The sequence below is a fragment of the Herpailurus yagouaroundi genome, unplaced genomic scaffold, assembly GCF_014898765.1.
Source record: "Herpailurus yagouaroundi ecotype Mexico unplaced genomic scaffold, PumYag 196, whole genome shotgun sequence".
In the NCBI taxonomy this organism is placed as follows: Eukaryota; Metazoa; Chordata; class Mammalia; order Carnivora; family Felidae; genus Herpailurus; species Herpailurus yagouaroundi.
The window spans coordinates 8642342-8666397 of record NW_024412427.1 but is presented as its reverse complement, the minus strand read 5'-3'; the positions used below and the strand labels follow the sequence as shown (position 1 = coordinate 8666397).

The 24056-nt window shown below is 48.6% G+C and overlaps 2 protein-coding genes across 6 annotated transcripts; one reads left to right on the top strand and one right to left on the bottom strand.

Annotated features, from left to right (window-relative positions):
• Nucleotides 1-361: 361 nt before the first annotated feature.
• Nucleotides 362-19497, bottom strand: BLCAP (BLCAP apoptosis inducing factor). Of its 3 annotated transcripts, XR_005782022.1 has the most exons (3): nucleotides 10636-11756; nucleotides 9289-9459; nucleotides 8568-8979 (listed from the first exon to the last, which is right to left on the bottom strand). XR_005782022.1 is itself a non-coding variant. In XM_040447093.1 (2 exons), exon 2 carries the CDS (start codon nucleotides 2151-2153, stop codon nucleotides 1890-1892), a length of 264 nt encoding a protein of 87 aa, XP_040303027.1. In that variant the 5' UTR covers nucleotides 2154-2329; nucleotides 19267-19497; the 3' UTR covers nucleotides 362-1889. The 3 variants fall into 3 exon arrangements, 2 of the variants coding, with proteins under 2 accessions (XP_040303027.1, XP_040303026.1); XM_040447093.1 differs by lacking the exons at nucleotides 8568-8979; nucleotides 9289-9459; nucleotides 10636-11756 and adding exons at nucleotides 362-2329; nucleotides 19267-19497; XM_040447092.1 differs by lacking the exons at nucleotides 8568-8979; nucleotides 9289-9459 and adding an exon at nucleotides 362-2329 and having other exon boundaries at nucleotides 10636-10762.
• NNAT (neuronatin) lies at nucleotides 4127-6573 on the top strand. 3 transcript variants are annotated; one of them, XM_040447096.1, is made up of 3 exons: nucleotides 4127-4304; nucleotides 5245-5320; nucleotides 5555-6573. In XM_040447096.1, exons 1-3 carry the CDS (start codon nucleotides 4233-4235, stop codon nucleotides 5782-5784), a joined length of 378 nt encoding a protein of 125 aa, XP_040303030.1. In that variant the 5' UTR covers nucleotides 4127-4232; the 3' UTR covers nucleotides 5785-6573. The 3 variants fall into 3 exon arrangements, with proteins under 3 accessions (XP_040303030.1, XP_040303028.1, XP_040303029.1); XM_040447094.1 differs by having other exon boundaries at nucleotides 5245-5325; XM_040447095.1 differs by lacking the exon at nucleotides 5245-5320.
• Nucleotides 19498-24056: the final 4559 nt, after the last annotated feature.

Genomic DNA, 24056 nt, shown 5'->3' with positions numbered 1-24056 from the left:
AGCAGCACCATAAAAATCCTTGATGATTAGAGCTCCAGCTGTCCTAAGTTGTTTGTCAAGGGATCGGTTACTCAAATCTCCTATGGAGGGAAACAGTTTCAGGCGAGAAGCCATGGGAGCTGAGAAACACAAATGTCTCATCTCTAAAAACTTTGAGACTCCCTCCTGTTCACCGCCTGGCCTGCCCCCTGCTCCCCCTCCCCCAACCCCACCATCTGCTCTCCAGAGAGCAGATCAAATTTTCGGGCTAAGGTACTCTGGCGCCAAGGACTCAGCCCCTCCATGCTACCCTCTGTCCCCCACCAACTTAGAAATCCAACACCACGACCCAAATGGACTGCAGCCACATAAAACCACAAAGTAAAGTTTATAAAGCTTTATTAAACATTTCAAACAGCTGTGCAACGAACACACCAGAAATAAAAGCTCCAGGATGGCAGTCCAAATGTTCCACAAGTGTGGCCTCACGGTCCCATTCCCTAGATGGACTGCCTCCAGTTCTGTCCTCTGCCTGGCCCACCGCCCTTCCCACTCAGGCAAGAGAAGGATGGATGATTTAGACTGGACGGACAACCATGCTAGTCCCCGGTGGGCGGGGGCCAGGAGAAAGTCTCGTTTGCCAACACTTGTTACTGAAGCGCAGAAAAAGCAAAAAGCAAGTGACAGTCACAAAGTCTTCCTGTGTATTCTTCGTAATGTACAGTCTATATGCGCAGGACTGAAGGAGCTCCTGGCACGAGGATGATGGCCACTGCTCCTCTCTGTCTTGTCTGAACCACCTCGGAGTCCAGCGTGCTGGTCACCCTGCAATCCCCATGCTAAATAAAAACTGCAGCGGCACCTACTATAGCTAGCTATTGCTAAACCTCAAAATCAGAACACGTTCGATAAAGCTTCTTTAAAAGGAATATACACATGTATTTGTACACGCACACACACACATACACACACACACTCACGGCACACCAAAATATATTCAAACACCTATCAAGGGGATCATGGCTGTTATGAAAAAACACACAAGTACTCTTCCATTCACTCAGCTGGGGACTGCTAGATCTACGTGGACACACCACACCTCAATCCTGCAGAGCATGCACAGGAGACACGAGGCCCCCCCTCCTCGGGACAGTTGAGAAAGGCAGGAGGAAGGGCAAAGAAAGCGAGGCTGGGCTGGTAAGCATGAGCCCAGAAACCCAGGTGAAAGAGCAACAAGCATCTGTTACTTCTTTCTTAAAAATGAAGTGGAGAAAATACTGGAGATCTGTGGACAACAAACAGTCAAGACATGTTTCTGTCTAGCCTGCTGACAGGGGAAAGAAGGATGAAAAAGCGAGGCTCTCGGGCGTCAGCAATCTCTTTAAATTCGAGATAAGTGCAAAAATGAGCCCTGTCTTGGACAGGTGCTCCCCCAAAAAGGAAAGGGGCGGAAGAGAACTAAAGGGAAACCAGGAGAGGGACTGAGGGGTTGGTAACATTCTGGGAAGGGAAGAGACCCTGACAAGGAGGGGTCACAGAGGTGACGAGACTGGCATTTTATCTGCCCAGGTCATGCCGGGACGGTTGACCAGGATGGGTGCAGACTCCTCGCAGGAATGAGGCGAGGGGGGTGACCATCCTGCCAGCCTTGGGGAGCAAGGGGAGGAACGGAGATGGGGACAGAACACACACAATCACAAGACCACCCACGACTATAGGACTCTACAATAAAAGCACCGGTCAGTGCCATTATTCACATTATAAGGATAAAACATCACAGGCCAAAAAAGGCGCCGTCAGGAATGTGGCACCCGCGGGGCTGCGGGATTTGAAACTCCAATGCTTTATGACCTATGTCAATGCCTCCCCTCCCATCTTCTGCTTCCTTGGAAAGCTAACAGGGCAGGCTGTTAGGTGCCCACAACGCCGGGGTCGTGCGCCGATTCCGGAAGCGGGGAATCAGAGCAGTGGTACAGGAAACAGTTTCCCCAGCAGCTATAGCAGATGAGGAACAGGGCTGCCAGGAAAACCAAGGCACAAATCGTGCAAGGCTTCCGCTCCAGAAGGAAGCTGAGCAGGTAGAAGCCCATGAACATGGAGTGGCTGAACCACAGGGCGGGGTTGAGGGGCTTGGGGATGAGGAGGACGGGCAGCAGCCACTGGAGGCAATACATGATCTCTGCCGGGCAGGGCCTTCACCAAGGCCACCGGGCACCGCTGCAGGAACCGACCCAATGGGAGCCAGCGGGCGCAGGCAGCTGCCCTCCGCTTTCTTCAACCCTCACTCTCCAGGAGCTGAGCCGCTGTGCTCTCTGGCTGTCAGCCCGGGATCACCAAGGCAGCAGGGATCCTGAAGAGAAAAGTCAACACAACAGACAAACAGACAAAAAACAGACAGACAGACAGACAGACAAAAAAAAAAAAAAAAACAGGAACAGAATGTATACTTATTTGGGAAAATGGATCATGGTTAACAACAGCAAATGTGAATGCCCTTTCCTCCCTGCCCACCCATGGAAGTCTACTCCTCTCCACATCACCTGTCCAGGAAGCCTCCTGGGGTGTCTCCCCTAGGCTTGTCGGGGTTGGGCCAGAGGGCTCTTCGGGCAGGTCCGGCACAGTGGACTGGCTTTGCCTGGGCCCTGCCCAGCAGAGATCATGTATCGCCTCCTGGGGCTGCAGCCCGTCCTCAAGGGGCCCAGACCTCACAATACCGCCCTGTGGTTGCCATGGATGGCCATGGGCTCAGTGCTGTACCCCCAAGTAATAAGAATAGGATTCTGTATCTAGTATCTATCATAGCAGGTGCTCAGGGGAGAACTAGAGCAGCGTGCTGCCGGCTGGAGTTTGCAGGCAATGGATCTTTGCATGCTCTGCGAAGCTGCAGCGACGGCACTACCAAATATTTTGTTTTAAGATGGCAGCCCAGCATCATTTTGTCCAAACCAGCCAACTTCTTCGAAAGTCAACATGTTAAAAAAAAAAAAAAAAAAAAATCACCATGCTACTTCATCCACACTGACCTCGCTTGGATCACTTACACTTTCCATCTGCTGCTGGCAACCGTATAGAACCTGACCTCTGTGAGCTTTTAATCAAAATTAATTTTCTATCCACACAGGAGCAAATGCCAGTTGGCCCCTGTGCTAGGCAGCTTGCTGGAGAGGCGCTCTGGAGCCGCAGGCCACCAGTGCGCTGGGGTTGAGCTCCCAGACCGCGTACAGGTCTTCCCGCTGTGCCTGGAAATGGAGCTGCGGCAGCCACAACCCTCTGGTGGCGGTAGCAAAACCCCATTCCAGGCTGCAGCCGCCCAGCGCAACGGGTACAAAGAGCCTCCTTGGCTGTGTTAAGACCTACCAGGGCCTGGGGGGAGGGGAGCAGAAGAGGGAGGCTGAAAAGACCTGTTCAGCAGAAAACTATCCCACAGCACTTTCCGACCACTTCTCGGTAAGCTCATCCCATTCCTTCCACGCACACAAAGGCACCAATCCCTCTTGCATCCCTCCCACAAGGTAGATACCCGGGGACTACCACTTTTGCGCCTAGAGCTCAATGCTCTGGCTCACTTTCCTACAATAGTCACCGTGGTAGTAACCGTACGAAGCGGGACGCGAGGAATGAGGGAAAGGTTATGTGCTCAGGGACTCTTGTGAAGCCGAGAATGTAGGCTTACAGCACATCAAATATTAGAAGAGTACTGACCAGGGGCCTATGAAGCCAAGGCTCCAGGAAGGGGCACCTTTTATTTGCTCTGCGGGGCAGATGATCTCTAAGTTATGTTTTCCTGGTTTCCCACCCATGCCCAAGGTGGGTTCTGGCGCGTCACGGGACACTGGGCTTAAATTTGTAGGCCACGGCTCAGGGGGGGGGGGGGGGTTCCACACCAAAGACGTGCATCCCCTACCCTAACCCTTTGCGCTTCTCAAGAGTTGCAGTTCCCCTCCATTTTACACTAAAATTCAAAAGCGGCACAGCGGAATCTTCTGGAAAGGGGCTAAGATGGAACTCAGGAGGCGGGGGTCGGTGTGGAAAGAGCAGATGGATTATTTTTTCCTCTCCCGGCGAATGAGGAGCGCCCCCGGCCACCCCTCCTCATGGACACCCCCAAGCGCGCATGCGCACTTGGGTGGCGGGCGGATACTTAAGGCGCGGCCACGGCGGCTGCGGCAGTGCGCCCAACAGCGGACTCCGAGACCGGCGGACCTCGGCGAACCGCGCTCGCTCTCAACCACTCACCCACCACTCTTGCAACCATGGCGGCAGTGGCGGCAGCTTCAGCTGAGCTGCTCATCATCGGCTGGTACATTTTCCGCGTGCTACTGCAGGTAAGTGTGCCCAGGTTCCGGGTGGGAGAGGGGCCCGGATGCGCGCCCCCTTAACCGGCAAGCCCACGTCGCAATTGCCGCCTCCCAGACCGGTCCTATCCGTATTGCCGCGATCCCTGCCTGCCCGAGTGCCGCGGTCGGCACCGCATGCCCCCGCCCGTTCCTTGCGCCCTCCTCCACGCGCAGACCCTTCCCAGTGCGCCCGCGCCCGGCCGGGAACAAAGAGTTGGGGCGCGGCGGGCGCCAGCCACTGACGATCGCCAAGGCTCTTAGCGACCAACGCGGTAAGAAAAACCCGCTACACCCAGACTCGACCCCAGGAGGGAGGCGGGGCACTCCTGTTTTGCGAAGAGACTTTACCCTCGCATAGCAGAATTTTCCGTTTTAAAAAATTGCGCATTGCGGGGAAATTGTCTTTTAAAAACATATATAGCGCTTGCGAAGGTGGGATGAGAAATAAGTTAGAAAAAGGCACTTCTCAGAGAAAAAATAAAAAGCACTTCATAAAAAACCCACAACGAATTAAAGAAAAGTAATTCGCGGGAAAAATGAATTAGAGAAAATGCGCATTGCAGGAAAAATAAATCTGGTAAAAGCACTTGGCAGAAAAAAAAATGCACTAGATAAAAAGCGCATTGCAGAAAAAAATTAGACAAAGGAGCTAACAGAAAAAAATGAATCGGATAAAAGCGCTTTGAAGAAAACAATTAGAAAAGGTTCTTTGCAGGAGAAATGGAAGAGAAAAAAAAAGCGCTCCCAATAAAAGACAATTCACTGTATTTAAAAAAGAAATCATAGAGACAAAGTGCTTTGTAAAAATTAATAAATCAGAAGAAAGCACTTTGCCCATAAAATCGTTTACCCTAAAAGCACCCCCTTGCAGGAAGAATTCCCTGCTAAAGGAATCCCTTTGCCAAAGGAATCGCATATTTCCTTTAAGGTGTTCCTGGAATGCTGCATTTACTGGGTAGGATTCGCTTTTCGGAATCCTCCAGGGACACAGCCCATTGCGAGAAGTGAGGTATACCTAAGTTGTGGGTCCAATCAGCTTGCTGCCATGCAGCCTTCAGCACAGTTGGAAAAGCTCCAGCTGCCCTGACTCGTGGACAAGCTGCGCCCGCGCCTGCCTCTCGAAGTCCGACAGGCAGGCGGGGCAGGAGGGGGGGGGGGGGGGGGGGGGGGCACGGCAGCGCTGCAGACTCGCTGCGGGTACCTGCCTCTAAGGGCAGGTCCTGGGTCTCTCACCGCAGGTGTTCAGGTACTCCCTGCAGAAGCTGGCGTACACGGTGTCGAGGACCGGGCGGCAGGTGTTGGGAGAGCGCCGGCAGCGAGCCCCCAACTGAGGCCCCAACCCCCAGCCCTGGGCGGCCGCGTCACCAGGTGCTCCTGTGCTTCTCGGCCAGCATGGGAGCCAGTGCCGCGCAGGAATGGGGGGTCCCCTGTGCTCTCTCGCCAGAGGAGCATTTGCCAAGGTCAGTGAGGGGCCGGTAGGCCCCCGGAGAAGCAGCACCGACAATGACAATACCAGATCCCTTCCAAACCCCTTTGCGCCCCTCTGACCACTGGGTGGGGTAGAGGGAGGAGGGGGGTGGGGGGAGCAGACCCCCGAGATCTGGGCACAGGCAATGCATTCTGATCTGGACCAAGTCGGGACAGCGCCAACCCAGCCCCGCAGCCATGGCCATGCCAGCAGGCCCCACCACAGAGATCCAGACAACCATACCAGCCAGCAGAATGGACATTCCATCATCACCAGCGGAAGCCCTGAATCTCGATGCAGCAGACAAGGCGCCAACTGCGTGCCTGTGTGGCGGGACTGGAGGGCAAGAGTGAGGGAAGAGGGTTAAGAAATAGAGTGGGGCCCTCTCACTGTCCCTTGCCTACAACACGTGCATTCCAGCCTTGCTGCCTTTGCTCCCTCAATTCCCCTTCCCCCCACCCCACTGCCTTCTAAGCCCACCCCAAAGAAATGTCACTCAATTTGGACTTATTCAACCAGTAAATGAATCCCATCTTTACTAAAACACCTTCTCCGAGCCCCTAGCCCCTCACTGATCTTGCTTTCCCTGGTCTCACGCAGTTGTGGTCAATATTGTGGTAATCGCTAATTGTACTGATTGTATAAGTGTGCATTAGTTGTGTCTCCCCAGCTAGATTGTAAGCTCCTGGAGGACAGGGACCACCTCTACAAAAAATAAAAAACCAGTACCTCCCCCATCTCGCACAGTGTCCTAGGACCCTGCGGGGTGGTGGAGGTGCACCAAACAGCTGTCTCTTGTGACTCCTTTGCAGCTTCGAAACATACTCCTAAGACCGGGCTGATGCACCCACTGAGTTGGGGGGGGGGGGCGGCACACTCCTTGGGAGCGGGCGGGAGGGGGAGGCAACAAAATGGGAATAAGCTGGGACCCTCACACACTCAGTTCCAACTTCATTTAACACTGTTTTGAGAAAAAGGACCACTTCCCCCACTCCAAAGAGAAAAGTCTACATCTCAGTTTGTGGTCTCAGAATCAGGGACCATCTCCCCTACCCAGAGGGGTGGGTGCCTTCACTGTCCTGGAATAAGGGGCCGTGGCAGGTAATCAGCAGGAAAGATGGGAGGCAACAGGTGGGAGTAGCCCTCAAGATGGGGTGCTAAGGACCAAGGGACAATCAGGACTTTACAACACAAAATTTTACCTCCATCCAGGAGCCCCAAGGAAATGAGCACTGGCAGGGTAGGCACTGGCTTAATGAGTATGGGATAAGAGGTATGGTGTGGTGCCTCCCCTGCCCAGCTTATCCCTCTAGGCCGTATAACCTCTACCAGGACCACTGCAAGGGCATTCTGCCCTGCCCCGCTACTACTCTCCAGATCTCTCCATGAGTGGGTTCTTCACTTCTGTAGGCATTAGCCTCCGTATTCTTAGGGGTGCTTACCAGGTCCCTGGCCCTGGGCTCTCAACTGTCATGTCAGGGTGGGTGGGCTGGCTGGCTCCTCACTTCTCCCCTCTTTCACTCCTGAGTGACTCAGGACTCCTTTCACATGGTCAGCTGACTGCCTCACCAAATGGCCCTGCCGCCTGTTCAGCCTTGTCTCTGGCTTCATGTGTCCCTGTCACTATACACCTGTTCCTGGGTCAAAACCAAGGGAGAATCTGGAGGGCCATAAATCTCTCTCTCCCTGCCACTTCCTCAAATCCCTTAGTCACAGTTGTCACAAACACTTCTGGGGCACAAAGCACCTTGCCCACCCTGAGCCAGATAATGTTTCCACTCTTCTGAGCACCCCCTTGTTTCTAAACCCACTGCAAGCACCTCTAGAGGCATCTATAACTTCAGTACAGCATCAGAGAATTACGTGGGTGGAGGGGGCAGACCTCAGTTCCGGTATTGGGCTTTATCATCGATCAGCCCAGGGAAGCTGGCCAGGTTACCTCCTACCCCTCACCTTTAGCTCCCCTCTGTAAAAGGGCTGCTAAGATCCCAGTGAACTCCAGGATTCTAGAAACATTGTCACCAAAGTGCCAATCAGGACTCATCAGGATTGGGGTAGGAATGTATAATGAGAGACTCCATCTTCCTTAGGCTGGGTGGCTCCTGCTTGTACTATAGCCTGAAGGTGAGACAGGTCTCCTCTTGCCCCGGGGTGACTCATCAGCAGGCAATGCCCACACCTCCCTTCCGAAGCTGTACCTTGGCAGGCCTCGACTGGGAGTTTCTGTGGTTTTCCACACTAAACCCACAGAACCATGAACATCTCCCCATGTGTTTTCAATGAAGGCTGCCTCCCCTCAGAGCCTTCGAGGGGTGTGCCCACAGCCCCACTGTCCCAGATGCTCTAACCTCAGCCCAGTTATAAGGCAGCCAGGTTCAGGTAGACAGGCATGCAAGGGTCTGGCTGCTCTGGACACAGCATTCTCCCCTTAGCCTCCTGTGCCCCCTTTAAAAGCCAGGAGGCTGCTGGCAGCCCGGGGGCTTTCTAGATAATCTTGGCAAAGCCCACCTGTGGGGCCGCTCCATCCGTCCATCCGTGTGGCATGGTGAGATGACAGACTTCCAGGCAAGGGCTGTCCTGGTGGCCTGCATCCACATGGGTAGGCTTGAGTGTGCAATGTCTACTCTTCCACTTTCACCCCTCATCCCCCAAACCCTCATGTTCTGGCAGCAAACACAACCCACTGGAGAAGACAGAGGGAATGCGTTCACTTTCTATTCCTGTGTGGTGCCTAGAAGTCTGGTCCAGACACACCTTGTTTACAAAAATTTTTCCAGAAGCAATACCATGAAAACATTTTATTCTGATAGAGAGCAATGGTAGAAGTTGAAAATCACTAGAGTTTCATTGCAAGACCCTTAGTCCACAGGCCTCCCTTCTTCCTAAACTGTTTCTGCCACCACCACAAGGCTTTGCCCCTGTGAGACCAAGGATACAGCAGATGAGTTGTGAGGGGATTGGAATGGCTTTGCAGGACACCAACGGGCACCATCCTTGGCACTAATACGCCAAGAAGATGTTAGTGTCTCAGCCTAACCAGTCAGGTTAAGCTCCAGGAGGGCTTGGGTACCGTGGCTTTCAGACGTGTGGGGTGCTATGTGACAGTGTCATCTCTATCCGTGGAGCATCTGGGTTGTGACTGAGGGGGCGGAGAGTTTCCCAAGCTTCATGCAGGACAGCCACAGCTCATTACACCTGGGTTGGATGAGGGAGCAGGTTTGCTGAGAGCCATGTGCTAGATCCCCTATTTTCAAACTGTGTCTACTCAGGAGCCAGCAACCTAAAGTGAAATTCTGAATTTGCAGTTAGTTTTACCCCCCGAGATTTAAATGTGCACAAGCGTGCACACACCACACAAAACATTGGTTTAGCAACACGCTCTTTTTCCCTGGTGACCTCTGACTTCCTCTATTTGCCCCAGAGACAGGTCACCACCTTCTCTGAGAAGGATCTGGTTCGCCCTCCCTTCCGCCCCTTCTCTTCTCCCTCCCACAGGGCCCGTACCCAGGCAGGATCCCGATTCCTGAGCATTCCCAGAACAGGAAGCCAAAGAGGCAGGCAACGCATGATCCTTGGTATATAGCACACAGTGACAGGCTTGAGATGGAATGCATATGTTTCGAAGATAAGAGAACAACAAAAAAGACAGCCAAACCCAGACTTCCAGATTCCTCTCTGAAACAACACGTTACAGATAAAAGGTTAACCTGTTTCTGGCAGCAATTCTAACAAGACCAATTTCAGCTATGGAATTGATCTGGTCACTGGAAACTGACCAGGCCTCTGAACCTGGTAACAGATTTGTTTGACATTAATGAGTCTGTCTGATTTGAAACAAACACATAGACAAGATCTAACACTTGGCATTAGCACTTAAGCTGGAACCTTTTTTTTTTTTTTTTTTTTTTTTTTTTTTTTTTGGTCCTGGCTTTGGTGTTCCCGTCCAGAAGGCTGAGGGGATGGTTGGACCGTGTCAGGCAGGGCAAACAGAAGCTGTTCCCAACACACCAGTTCCCTGAAAGGGATAAAACACGATCCGAACCTATAAACAGAAAGATCATTTCCTCCCCAGGACAGACCCCAGGCTGTCCCAACATTTAGCGTTGAAAAGGAACACGGAGGCCTGGAAGGAATTTACAGAAGGTTGGGACGGGGGAAGGGGGAAGGAAAAAGCAACTGTTCCCCAGCCCCCATTCTTCTTTCTAGGCCACGGGTGTGCCAGGCATTCCGTTCCTTCAGCTGCCCTTGAGGGCCACTCCCCATATACACTGGAGAAAAGGGAACGGGTGTCCAGACCTGAAAAGTTACGAGGGAGTGAGAAGCACCCGCGACTCAAGGCAGAGCGTCAACCTATGACCTCATCACCTCAGACACCAAAGCGGGTGCCTGTATGTGTGGGGAAGAGCCCTCTCTCCCCTCTCCCCCACGCCCCTTCTGATTTAAAAAATGCGATTTAAGTGGCGGGGACAGAGTGGCAGGACTCTCAGAACCCGGGACCCCTGCCGTGGGCCCCGGGCCGAAGACGCGGTAGTCGCGCCCCTCAGCTCCGCGCTCCCCGGCTCTGTCTGTCCCTTCCTGGGAACAGACAGGCGAGCGCTGACCTTGGAGGCCAGACCGAGACCCAGGGGTCCGGTGACCCGCCCTCGGGCCGGAAAGGGACCCCCAAGGCCCAGGCTGGGGCCACACAGGGCAATCACGTGACACCGGACAGGGGTGGCCCCCAGGGTGCGCGGAAGGAAAACCCCAGAAAGGGACCGGGCGACGCCTAAGGTGACCCCGAGGGGACAACATGGCGGCACCGCCGCACTGAGGGCCTCTTATCCCGTCCCCAGGAGGCCGACGCCACGGTACCTGCGAGCCCTGCCATGGCGCCGCCGCCACTGTCGCCTTCGCTGCCGCAGCCAGCCTCCACCTCAGCTCGCCGCCGACGCCGCAGGAAGCCGGGGAGACGCCCCCTTCGTCTTCTAGTGGAGCAGACCGAGGACCCCTCCTGGGATCGGGCTGCCTCCAGCAGACGCCTGATCAAAAGACCCAAACCTGGATCGTCCTCACCCGATATTCCCTCGATATCCGCTTTATATGAGCCTTTGAAAACTTTCTATGTATGTGTGAGGAATTCTGGAGGTTCTCAAGTCTTCAAGCCCGAAGAATTTTCAATCAGGCGCGTTTTGGGTAGTCCCGAATCACGGTTTCATGGTCCCCTTATGCATATGCAGCAGATTGTGATCCTTACTCTTTGAGAGCGGAGGGGGCGTTCCTTAGTTTCCGTGGGTGAACTCTTGATTCCAGTGCCCCATGTGGATCGCCCGTGTCATCCGGGAAAACCTTCCTGTGGCTCAAAGTCCGCCCCCTCCCTGGCTCTTTCACCAAGCGGCCAAAGTTCAGGAGCGGAAAAACCAGGTTCAGAATTTAAGACCAAACGTGGGGCAGGACCTGATTCCTCCGCTTTCACTATACCTCGGGCAACTTGCCTACCCCGGTTCTCACCCAGCTTCCCTACGTCTGATGAAATGCCTACTCCACGGCGTTGTTATGGGGGATTGAATGAGTCATTTATCAGCTAATTAAGCGCATTCCTTGAGCGCTTACTCTCTGTTAAATGCATTGCTAAAAGCAAGTGGAGTAGAGGGTGGCTTAGACACTGCTCCAACCTGCCATTCTAGTGGGGTGAAGTGTAGGGGCGGCGGGTGGAGGAGGAAAGAGAGTCATCAAATAATCACTATGTGTCAATAATATTAATCAAATCAATATATAGTTATGCAGCATGGGATGCGCGGTGGGAAAGTAAGGATTATGAAAAATGAATGGGGTCCTGACATAGGGTGAGGGTAAGGGTGGATCATCCTTGCGAAGCTGGCATTTAGATTGAGAAACCAAGGACAGTTAGGAGTTGTGCAGGGCAAGAGTAAGGGGAAATGCACTAAGCAGAAAGAACCATTTGTGCCAGATGAGGTGGGAAGGAGTTGGGGGCGGCGGGGACATGAGGGATGAGCAAGGAGTAGGGCAGGTAATGGTACCAAATGAATTTGGATTTTATCCTGAGAGTAATGAGGAGCCATTTTCATAAGGGGAATGATAACAAATTTGGATTTCTGAAACGCTACCCTGGCTGCATGGCTTGGAAGACAGTTGGGAGCAGGTGTGGGGGGACCAGTTAGAAGGCTGTTGCAACTTTCTAGCTGCAAAGTAACAATGACTCAGGGTGGCGGTTTGGGGAGGTAGAGAAGTAAAGGATGAAAGATTGCATGTGGGTGTGTGCTAAGGCAATGGCAAGAACATCTAGGTTTTTGCCTTGAGTAGGAAGGAGTCAAGAGCCCTTCGCTAAGGTAGTGAAACCTGAAGAAGGATCAAATTGAGGGAGAGGATACAGAGTTTGACTTTGAGAAGGCAAATCTGAAATGTCTGGGCAACATCTAGGTGGAGAGGGTCAACAGGGATTTTTATATGAGATGAGCTCAGAAGAGAGGTCTGGGCTGGAGATTCATATTTGGGTAACATCAGCACACAGGTGATGGATGGGATCATGATGCTGGATGAGATCCCAAGGGAGGGAAGATAGATTAAAAACAAAAACAAAAAAAAAAGTAGACAGAGGAGGAGGAGCCAAGAAAGGAAGCTGAGAAGCAGTGTCCAGACAGGTAAGAGGAAGACCAGGTGAATATGGGATCCCAACGAGAAGGTTTCAAGAAGGAGAAAGTGCTCAGTGGGGCCGATTGCTGTAGAGGACAGAAATGGCACCACTGGGTTTGGTTAAAAGGAGGGCTAATAGACTATATCCTTTATAAGTCCCCCACCCCCGCCAACAAAACAAAACAAACAAATAAAGAAAACCACCCCCCCCAAAAAAAAAATCCACATATCAATTGGCTTAAAAATAAGAAGGCTGCCACCCAATGGCAAATTAATTGAGTGGCTTGGCAGTGCAGTGTCATCATGGACATTCCATCTCCCAGGTTTAATTCCATCTTTGATCTGCTATCCTCATGATGGTTTCATGCTCATGGTCATAAGATGACTACCCCAGTTCCTAGAGTCACATCCACATCAAGATGTCCACTCCTCCCCCAGCTGAGAAACAAACTGGATGTGGCCTCTGTCTGTCTTGCTGCTAATGGGCTGAGGGATCAACGCACCCATTCCAATCTCTGGTGTTCCAGTATCCAACACTGGAAGAAAAGAGGACGTGCAGCCACTGAACTTCTTGCATACAGCTGGTGAGAGAGGAAATTGGTACAGCCACTTCTGATAACCGACCGTTTCTACTAAATCCGAACATACACCTCTGCCGTGACCTAGAATTTCCACTCTTAGGTATTCATTCTGAGAGAAGTGAGTGCCTATGTCTACAAAAAGACTCACGAAAGAATTTTAGCAGATTTATTTATAGCTTAAACTGGAAATAGCTCAATGTCCATCAGTAGGAGAACTGACAAATTATGGCACGTTCATCCAATGGAATACTATATTATACATATAAAAGTATAATATACTGACATGTGATATGTGGATTAATATCACATACAGTGACATTAAGCTGACTAAAAGGACCCAGACACAAAAACAATACATATAGTATGATTCCGTTCATATATAAAGTTCAAGGGTGGGCAACAATGATTTATGGTGATAGAAATCAGAATAGTAGTTACCTGGGTCGCGGGGAGGGGAGTAGAATGGAAAAGGAATAAGAGGGACTTTCCTGGGATGCTGGAAAAGGTCTATATCTTAATCTGCTTGGTGACTACATGGGCACAAATTCATCAAGCTATACCTTAAGATTAGGAGACTTTATATACTTTATGTGTGTTATAGCCCAAGAAAAATAAAATATAATAAAAGAGAGGACGATGTCCTCCCAATCCACAGTATGTGATTTGTGCTGCTGAGCAAGAATCAGAAGGCAGTTTTTGGAGAGACTCTGCCTTCCAGTAACCTTCATGCTAGGTCTGGGCATTGACAAGGCCTCCCTGGCCAGCCCTCTTCCCCTTGGGGCCCCAGAAAACTGGAGAAAGTGAGGCAGGGCTTCTCACTCACATGTGGCTGGCTCCTGCCCAGCTGGCTCGCTTCCTCTGTATCCACAAGACTGCTCTACCCTCCAACGGCAGTTCGAGGTGGTAGAAATGACACCAAAGCTGGGCTCTGACTTGAGGGACCTGAAGGGTCTTTATGCCCCTAAATTTTGCTCAACAGACCTCAACTTCCTTCCAAGTCCTCTCCAGCTTGCTCTGCTCCACCAGACAGCCAGACTCACCCACGGCTCCTGTTTTTTTCTGCTCCACACTCCCCAAGGCTTGTCCATCCTTCCTCAATCCTCCATCAGGCCTTTTCTGTCCCCACCTCCAAAGCCTTGGTCCAGGCCACCATCCACTCACCACTGGGCCCTGAACCAGCCTCTAAGTGCCCCGCATCTCACCCAAAGCCATCATCCTCCACACAGAAGCCTTTCTACAGATCTTTCTACAATGACCCTGTCATTCTTCCTCTTGAGAGGGTGTGTCCTCTCCTCTGTCTTCACCTGTCAAGAGTTTTCTAATCCTCAAAGCCCCAGATCAAATTGCTGCCTGCTCTGTGAAGCTTTTGTTTTCATTTCAGCAAACATTTATCTAGTACCTAACATGGGCCAGGCACTATGCTAGGAATGGAGGGAATAGACAAACTCCATCTACAGACAATCTGGGGAGATGGTCAATTAAGCAGGGCCAATGTGTGCGTACTTCCTGTCTGTTAACTCTCACTGGACTGTGAGCTCCTTGAGGGCAGGGCTAATGTAGGGGTCATTTCTTGGCTTCAGAGCCTTGTACAGGGCCAGGCAGGGAGTAGGACGCGGTCACTGTGGAATGAATGAATGAGTGAATGAATTAAAGACCTGACCAAGCTCCTTCCTTTCTCATTTGTCCTCCAAGCCTCCGATTTAGCCAGTGACCAAGTCCATGGAATTCTGTTGGGACTGGACAGCAAACTTAGGGCTAAATGATGAAGAATCAGCAAAAGGTTATGTTGTTTATAGAGTGATGTTTTGCGAAACTACAATACTTAATTTCCTATGTAATCACACCGGTTGACAATCGCTTTTTCTGAAAATCAACACTGTTTCCTTCCCAAGACATAGACTGGGGAAAGGTAACCCGTAATGGAACAGCAGTGCTTTGTTAAATCATCAAAGAAGCTATGTGATAATATCAAAAGATTTAAAATGGAATCATTAACATTATTGCCAAGGTGACCAAAGAAGTAAGCTCTGGGATAGCACAGACTGCAGCCAGAATGCCAGGGTTTTAATCCCACTCTGCATTTTCTAGCTGTGTGTCCTTGAGCAACTTACTGACCCTCCCTGTGCCTCACTTTTCCCATCCATAAAATGAAGAAACCATTAGAATCTACCTCTTATAGTTATTTCTGCCAATTCAGGGAGTTCATATTGTAAAATGCTTAGAATGGGTCCTGTCGCGCAGTTAGCACTCACGGGTACCTGTTAGTTCAAATGGATAGCAGGTTATTCCAGGGGCAGGATGAGCTGTGGGAGCCCTGGTGTGGAATTTGCCATCCTTAAGGGGGCAGGACCAGTGGCTTGGAATCCTGGACCTGCTTTCATGAACTTGAGAGGTCCCTGCTGGTTTTTTCCTCAGTTTCTCCAACTCTAAGGTTTTTTGTTTTGTTTTGTTTTGTTTTGCTCCAGACTTGGGAAACAAGTGCTGCTATTTTAGCAAGGACTGTGGCGACATCTAGTGGTAATGTGGGCAAGTGCCCAATATTCTTCCTGTCCTCAACCCATTAATGATAGAACAATAATGATGTATTAAGCTCTTCCCGTGTGCCAGACACTGAGCGTTGACATTGTTAATCTTCAGTGTAATTCTATAAAGAACAGATTGTATTATCTTTATTTTAAAGACCAGGAAAAGAAGATTCGGGGAGATGAAGTCAAGTGCCTAAGGCTACACAGCCACAGGTGATCGAGCTCAATTTGACTCCAGGCCACATGGACCTGAAGTCTGCATTTTTAACCTCTCTGTGTTAAAAGATCTCTCTAGCTATAAAGTAAACGGATTGGAGAGTAAGAGGAGAGGTGGGAAGACAGTGGGGAGGCCAAGATAAGTGTCTAGGTGGTGGTGGCTTGGCCCAGGGTGGAGACCGTGGTGATACAGGGAGGTGGGCTAATTTGTGATGTATTTTGGAGGCAGGGCTGTCGGCACTGGATGACTGCTCAAATGTGAGGGGGTAAATAAAAGAATTGAGGATGATTCCTGGGATTTTGGCTTTAAAAATAGGATTGACTGAAATGGGTAAGGCTGAGGAAAGAGAAGACTTGGGGAATTTAAATCTATCCCAGAGGGCAGAGATTCTTTTTTCTTTCTTTTTGGCTCAGGTTATGCCAGGAGATTACCCCTGACATGGGGATGGGAGGAGGTAATGGGTGCCGGAGTGTGGCTGAGAGACTCTGCTGGGCTTTGCTCCCCTGGCACTCTGTAGAACGATGCCTTGTTCCAAAGAATCAACAACAACAACAACAACAACAACAAAACGAAACCAACAAACCAAAAAAAGGAAATCAGATCTCTTTTCGATCCTTAGTTGCACAAAAGGATGCTCTTGACTTTTCCTTGGAGAAGCCAGATGAGCCCACATATACTCAGCACAGGAACTTCTTTCTGGCCAACGAGTCTGTTGAGGTGGGAGTTTATTTGAGAGACTTGGGTTGATGTTGACTCTGTAACAGACTGTAGCCAAAAATTCCTGCCTAAAGCACACAGTGTAGATTTCTTTGGTGGAAAGCAGTAGACTTTCAGCTAATTTAAGCACAAAGGAAATGTATCAGTAGGATCTCTGGGCTCACAGAACTGAGAGGCACCTGAAGAAGCAAGCTTGGAAAGTGCAGGAAACCTGAAGGCTCCCTTTCCCAGGGCCTTTGCACATGCTGTTCCCTCTGCTGAAATATCTCGCTTGCCTTTCTTTACCAGGCCCTCTCAGACTCATTCTTAAGGTCTTAGTTTTACTGTTGCTTCCTCAGAAGCTTTCCCTGGTTTTCTCGATGAAGTCAGGCACCCTGGTTAGATGATGTCCCAGTACCAAGTGCTTTTCCTTTGTAGCCCTTAACATAATTGTGCTTAAATAACTATTCGTTTGGTTAGCATCGGTCTTCCCAAGTAGACTGCGAGCTCCGTGAAAGCAGGAACTAAGTCTGGCTTGGTCCTAATTGTACTTTCAGAAACTAGGACGGGGGGTAATAGACAGGTTATACTGCAGGGACAAACCAGTCCCAAACCGCAGGGCCTGATGACCACAAATGTTTATGTCTCATTCGTGCTACAAGCCCATCGTGGCTCAGCTGTGGCTCTATTCCACATTGTTTTTCTCTGGGACGCAGTGGTGTGGAGCAGCCTCAACCTGGCAGAGGCCAGGTCTCACTCATCTGTGTATACAAAGCCCCTAGTAGAGGACCAGGTGTTAGGTTGGTGCAACTTGAACCTGACTGAACAGAACGGTGCTGAGGGCCTGGCAGGGAACGAGGGTTGTCCTAGGACCCAGCAGAGGGCCAATGCCACAGACTTTCCCTTTAGAATCTTAGTCATGTGTCACATGTGTCTCTTAGATCCTTCCAGTATTAAAGCTGAGTTTTAGAGAATTTAGGCAGTGTGCTCAAGGTAAAAGCTAGTAAACAGAGTGGAGCATAGAAGAGTGGTCTGGAACATAGGTTCTGCCATCAGACGGACCTGGGCTCATATCCTGCCTCAGTGACAATAAAACATCAGCATAAATAATGACAGTAATGCATTATTTCCCACTGACTAATGTGAGAAGAATCCATGAGTCTCTACTCTTGAAATAAATGGGAGAGGAAGGAGACATCTTCCCTATAGCAGAATGCCAGCTAATAAATATAGAAGGGGTGATAGCATACGAAAATCACAGCTTTGCAACTGTAATAGCAGTAAATTGGAATAAGAATCATCCATGGGTGCTAAAACTGTTGAAAGTTTGCTAGGAGAATATTCACAGTCTCAAAGTGTCTCCTTCCAAATGGCTTTTTAATTACAAAAGAAGAGCGATCACGATAGTGGAGAAACCTGATGGACTCCACCTTAGCCCAGTGTTCAAGGTTAACATCATATTGATAGGACAAGCCAACATATGTGCCTCTCAATGGGATATACCGAGAAGCTATCACGTACCTGGTCCCCCTGCCATAAGTGTGTAACCTGGATGAAATCGTGAGAAAACAACCCGACAAATTGAAATTTAGGACATTCTACAAAGTAGCTGGCCTGACTCGCCAAAAATGTCAATGGGAAGAAAGAAAAGACAGGAATTTAAAAGGGATGACAGAGATACAACATCAAAATGCAACATGTAATTCTGAATTGAAGTTGGCGCTAGAAAAATCTGCTGTAAGGGACGTTACCGGAAGAGTTGGCAAAATCTGAATGTAGGCTACAAACTATGAACCAGATAATAGTATATTGTTCAGCGTTAAATTTTCAGATTTTCATAGTTATACTATGATTGTGTAAGAGCATATTCCTTGTTCTGGGGCAATGTTTAGGGGAGAAGAGGCATGACATCTGCAGCTTACTTTCAAATGATTCATGTATATGGAGAGTGAGAGGGAGAATTTTGAAGTAAATGTGGCAAAATGTTAATAATATATGTGATTCTGGGTCAAGGGCATATGGGAATTCTTTGCAGTATTCTTGTACCTTTTTCTGTAAATTTGAAATGCTTTCAGACTAAAAGTTTACAAGTTTTTAGAAGCACGTTTACACATCATGGCTTCTTCATTTATTCTATATTTCGTCGACATCCTAAGTTTAGCAAAGTGAAAAAAAATATGTCTTAGAACTGAGTCAACATAGGAGTTGTGCGTTCAGAAAACAAGGCAAAGCGTTCCCCTCTCCCTATGCCTCAGGGTCCTCACCAGTAAAATGGGACTGACAGATCTGACCTCCTAGTGTGGCAGAAAACGCATGAAACATATTTAGTATCCAGCTGGCACATAGTAAATGCTTGATAAATGCTAGCTTGAAAAACTGGTAGAGGAAAGATACCAGTAAGGTGGCAGCATGTGAGGTCTTCCGCTGGTACCCCCTTCAGCAACAAGATCTTGCAAATACCCACGGACAAACGCAGCCGTGCAGAAGCTTTGGGATCTAGCTAGGTGTCTGTGAGGCCCCAATGATGGCAAACTGTAAAAATAGCGCTTTGTAACTAGATACGAACAGGACAGCTGTGAGAGAGAAATCGGCAAGACCTCTGCCTGCGGGTCACTTCACGAGAGTCCCTTCCACTTTCGAGACACCAACGTTAGAAATTATAGACATAGGTAATGAATGGGAATTCCAACCCCTGGACTCCTCAAAGAAAAGGCCTTGGACCTATATCAAAAGATTGGAGAGTAAATACACATTTATATGTTTTAAGTCAAAATAAAACACTTAAGCTTTGCACATAACATTCTAAGGCCCGGTCTTTAATGCACAGGCTTACCTCTAGCCCATATGTTGTCTTTGTGTGAATCAGAAAAAGTCACCCCTTCCTCTGGGTGGATTCGGCTCTATAGTGAAAGAGGCAACGGCTGGATTTTAGTCTCTCCTTGCTTGAGTGCTCTTGTGCAGTCTGCAACCTGCTTGACAGTTAATGGCATCCCAGAAACTAATCTCCAGTCCCAAACACAAATAGTTAAGAGGGCTGTGGGTGGTTGCGTCACCCTCCAAGTCTGAGGGGCACCTCACCACCAACCCTGTCAGAATGCCACCTCCCCCGTCTTCCCTGAGCCCTACTCTAATTCCATGATCACCTTGACCTCCTCTTTCCATCTGTCACCTCTTATTAATGAGGCCGGACACTGCAGGAGGAGGGTGGAGGGGATCTCGAGGATTATCAGGGCCACAGTCAGAGAGAAGCTGATGTTTCAGGCAGGAGAATGGTCAATAAAAACCCATCTGCCCCCACGCCCTACTTTTAGTCTGTCCAGCATTCTCAGAAGTGGGCAAGAGGGCCTTCTAGGTAGTGCAGGGAGGGTCTGCGGAATGAGAGGAAATGAGAACAGTGGCTGTGATGTCCTCTTGTTTTGACCATTAGTGTCTTTCCGGTACACACCCCCTCCATGGGGGCCGCAGACTAGCCGGGGCCTCGATCCCGAAGCCAGGCCCAGGAGTCCGGAGTAGTTCCAAGTCCTGGAGCGCTGGGTGGCCCAGCCCTCAGCAAATGCTCAGAGCGGGAAGTTGGAGCCTCCAAAGCCTCGCACCTGGAATCAGCCCTCAATGCTCTGACCCAGGAGACCGCAGCTGCTTCAAAGACATCTCCAGGGACCCTCAAAGCACTCTAGTCCTATCTCCAACACTCATGCACTATGTGAACTGGGGAAAATCACTCCATCTGTTGGAGCCTCAGGTTCCCCAGCTCTATGGCTATAAGCATAGTGCTTCCCTCCCAGCACAGTTGTGACACTTCGATGTGTTTGTGCAGACGTGGCAAGGGGCACAACACAGGGCATGGCATGCAGTAAGCACTCAAGAGCGGTGGCTGCCCTATGACCTCTGGCGTCCCACACAGGCACCTGTGCCCTAGGAGGGAGATCACCAATCCCACACAGTCTGTCAGCCTTAAGACAAATGCTGAAAACCTTTTTTGTGTGTGTGTGGTCTCAATGGTCTGGTTATAAACGCAGCTGAAGAACTCACTGAAAGTATTTTGCACAAGATGAAGAGACACTTCAGCATTGAATTGAAAGATCGTTGTGAGTATTTTCACAAGCTGGCAGGCAGCTGTGAGTGGATAAGAACCCTTCTCCCATCACTTTGCAGACATCGATAAATAACTTGGCACACTCAATGGAAGGACAGATTCTGGAGATTGCTTCAGATGGCTTCCAGAAACAAAAGCTTGTTGTGCAAATGTAATGACATCATTTTGATAAGGAATTGATTCTCACTGTCCAACCCTATCAGAGAAGGAGCTCATGTCACTCTTCTGAACTCCCAATGTTCAACTGTCTACTGGATACCATCACTTGGATGTCTAACAGGCATCTCAAACTCAGTGTGTCCCAAACAAAAATCCTGATCCTTCCCCTCGCCCCCAAATCTGTTCTATTTGTGGCCTTTCCCATCTCAGCCAATGGCAATGCCATCCTTCTATTTTCTAAGGCCAAAAATCTTAGAGTCATCCTTGATTATTTTTCCACATCTGGTCAATCTCTGTGACTCCGCCTTTGAAATATCTGCAGAATCCCACCACTTCTCACCATTTCTACCACTAATATCCAAGGTACCATCCTCTCTCACCTGGATTACTGCAGATGCCTCCCTACTGGGGTCCTTTCTCCATCACAGTCAAGACTCAGCAGCCCCAGTGATTTTGTTCAAAATTAGTCAAATCGTGTTAAAACTCTCCTCAAAATCCTCAGTGCCCCTTTATCTGTTCCAGAGTTGTATCCTAAATCCTATAAGACTCCCCATGAGCCATCTCCCTTCTACCCTTCTGACATCACTTCCATCGCTCTCCAGTCTCATAGTTTTGGATGAAGATTCCAGACATGCGCTCCCCTTTCAAATTTGCACTGGCTCTTCCCTATGCTGGAATGCTCTTCCTTCAGATATTTTCATGGCTTACCCCCTCACATTCTGTAAATCTTTATTCGAGTATGGCCTATGTATGGAACAAGGTTGACCCTGACCATCCTCTCTGAAACTGCAACCTAGCCCCGAACTCAGATCCCTCTCACCCTGTTTCTATTTTCTTCCCATAGCTCTTACCACCTTGTAACATATTATGTAATTTATTTGTTTAGTATATTTATTGTTCATTGTCTGTCTTCCCCCTCTATAATGGAAGTGTCATGTGGGCAGGGATGTTTCCCTGTTTCATTCATTGGTGTAACTCTTCTTTTCTGGCGCAATGTTTGGTGAAATAGTAAATGTTTGTTTAATGAATGAACCCAAGGACTTTCTTTTTTTTTTTTTTTCCAACGTTTATTTATTTTTTTTGGGACAGAGAGAGACAGAGCATGAACGGGGGAGGGGCAGAGAGAGAGGGAGACACAGAATCGGAAACAGGCTCCAGGCTCCGAGCCATCAGCCCAGAGCCTGACGTGGGGCTCAAACTCCCAGACCGCGAGATCATGACCTGGCTGAAGTCGGACGCTTAACTGACTGCGCCACCCAGGTGCCCCAAGGACTTTCTGGGTATAAAGAGAGATTCTCACTGCTGGATTTAAAAAAAATCTGAAAATGAGAATCCTCTAATTACTTTATTGTTTGGAATTTCATCTTCATCCAAAACCGAGCAGCACTGAGATGAAGGGCTTGTTTTAATAGCTCATAAATACTCCTTTCTCTTTACTGAGGAGTGCGGCACTAACATGCTATACTCTTCCATTTTAAAAAAAAGAGGTTGCTCAACATAAGTAAAACTGGAAAATTCAAAAGGTTATGGAAATTAAACAATAAATTCTTAAATAGCCAATGATTGCAGAAATCACAAAGGAAATTAGAGAAGACTTAGAAATGAAAATGAAGGCACAAATACCAAAACTTATGGGACACAGCAGAAGCAGTGTTAAAGGGGAAATTTATAGCTATAAATGCTTGTACTGAAAAACAAGAAAGATCTTGGGGAGTCTGGGTGGCTCAGTCAGTTAAACGTCTGACTCTCTGATTTTGGCTCAGGTTCTGATCTCACGGTTTGTGACTCTGAGCCCCACATGGGGCTCTACACTGACAGCTCAGAGCCTGCTTGGGATTCTCTCTCCTCTCTCTCTGCCCCTCCCCCTCTTGCATGTGCATGCACACACACTCTCTCTCTCTCACACACACACAAAGTAAATGCATAAACTTTAAAGAAATAAAATAAAGGAGCGCCTCATTCGGTTAAGCCCCCAACTTTGGCTCAGGTCATGGTCTCATGGTTCCTGAGTTCCAGCCCCACATCAGCCCTCTCTCTACCCCTCCCCCACTCAGGCTCTGTCTCTCTCTCTCTCTCTCTCTCTCAAAACAAATAAATAAACATTAAAAAATAAAAATTAAAAAAACAAGAAAGATCTCAAATCAACAATTTAAGTTTACAACTTAAGGAACTAGAAAAAGAACAGACTAAACCCAAAGCTAGCAGAAGGAAGGAAATAATAAAGATTAGAGCAGAGATAAATGAAATAGAAAATAGAAAAACAATAGAGAAAAATCAAAAGTTGGCTCTTTGAAAAGATTAGCAGAATCAAAAAACCTTTAGTTAGATGGACTAAGAGAAAAAGAGAAAAGGCTCAAATTACTAAAATTGGAAATAAAAGTGGGCATTACTACTGATTCTAGAGAAATAATAAGGGTTTGTGAACAGGTAGGATACTGTAGATGAAATGGACAAATTCCTAGAAACATAAGACCTTCCAAGATAAATCAGGAAGAAATAGAAAATCCGAATAGAGATGTAACTAGTAAGGAGATTGAATCAGTAATCGGAAATCTTCCAACAAAGTAAAAGCTCTGGGCCTGATAGTTTCAGTGGTGCATTCTACCAAACATTTATTAGCTTATTCTCTCTCTCTCTCTCTTTTTCTCAGTAAGCTCTATGCCCAACATGGCGCTTGAACTCACGACCCTGAGATCAAGAGTTTCATGCTTTACCAACTGAGCCAGCCAGGCACCCCTTATTTCTGTCAAACATTTAGAGAAAAACCAATACCAACCCTTTCAAACTTTTCCAGAAAATTGAAGAGGAGGGAACCCTTCCTAACTCATTCTATGAGGCCAGAATTATTCTGATACCAAAGCCAGATGAAGGCAGTACAAACAACAAAACAAAACAAAACCCCAAAACCCAAACCAAACAAACAAACAAACCAAAACAGACCAATATCCCTTATGAACATTAATGCAAAAAAACCTCAATAAAATACTAGCAGACCAAATTCAGCAGCATATTAAAATGATTATACACCATGACCAAGTGGGATTTATTCCTAGAATAACATTAACAAAATGAAGAAAAAATGTCACATGGTCATCTCAACTGATTCAGAAAAGCACTTGACAAAATTCAAACCCTTTCATGAGAAAAAACACTTAACAAACCATGAATAGCAGCCACCTTAACATAATAAAATCTATATGTGAAAAAACAACCACAAACATCACACTCAATGGTGAAAGACTGAAAGCTTTTCCTCCTAAGATCAGGAACATGGCAAGGATGTCTGCTTTCATCCCTTCTCTTCAGTACAGTCCTGGAAGTGCTAGCCACAGCTATTAGGCATGAAAAATAAATAAAAGGCATCCAAATAG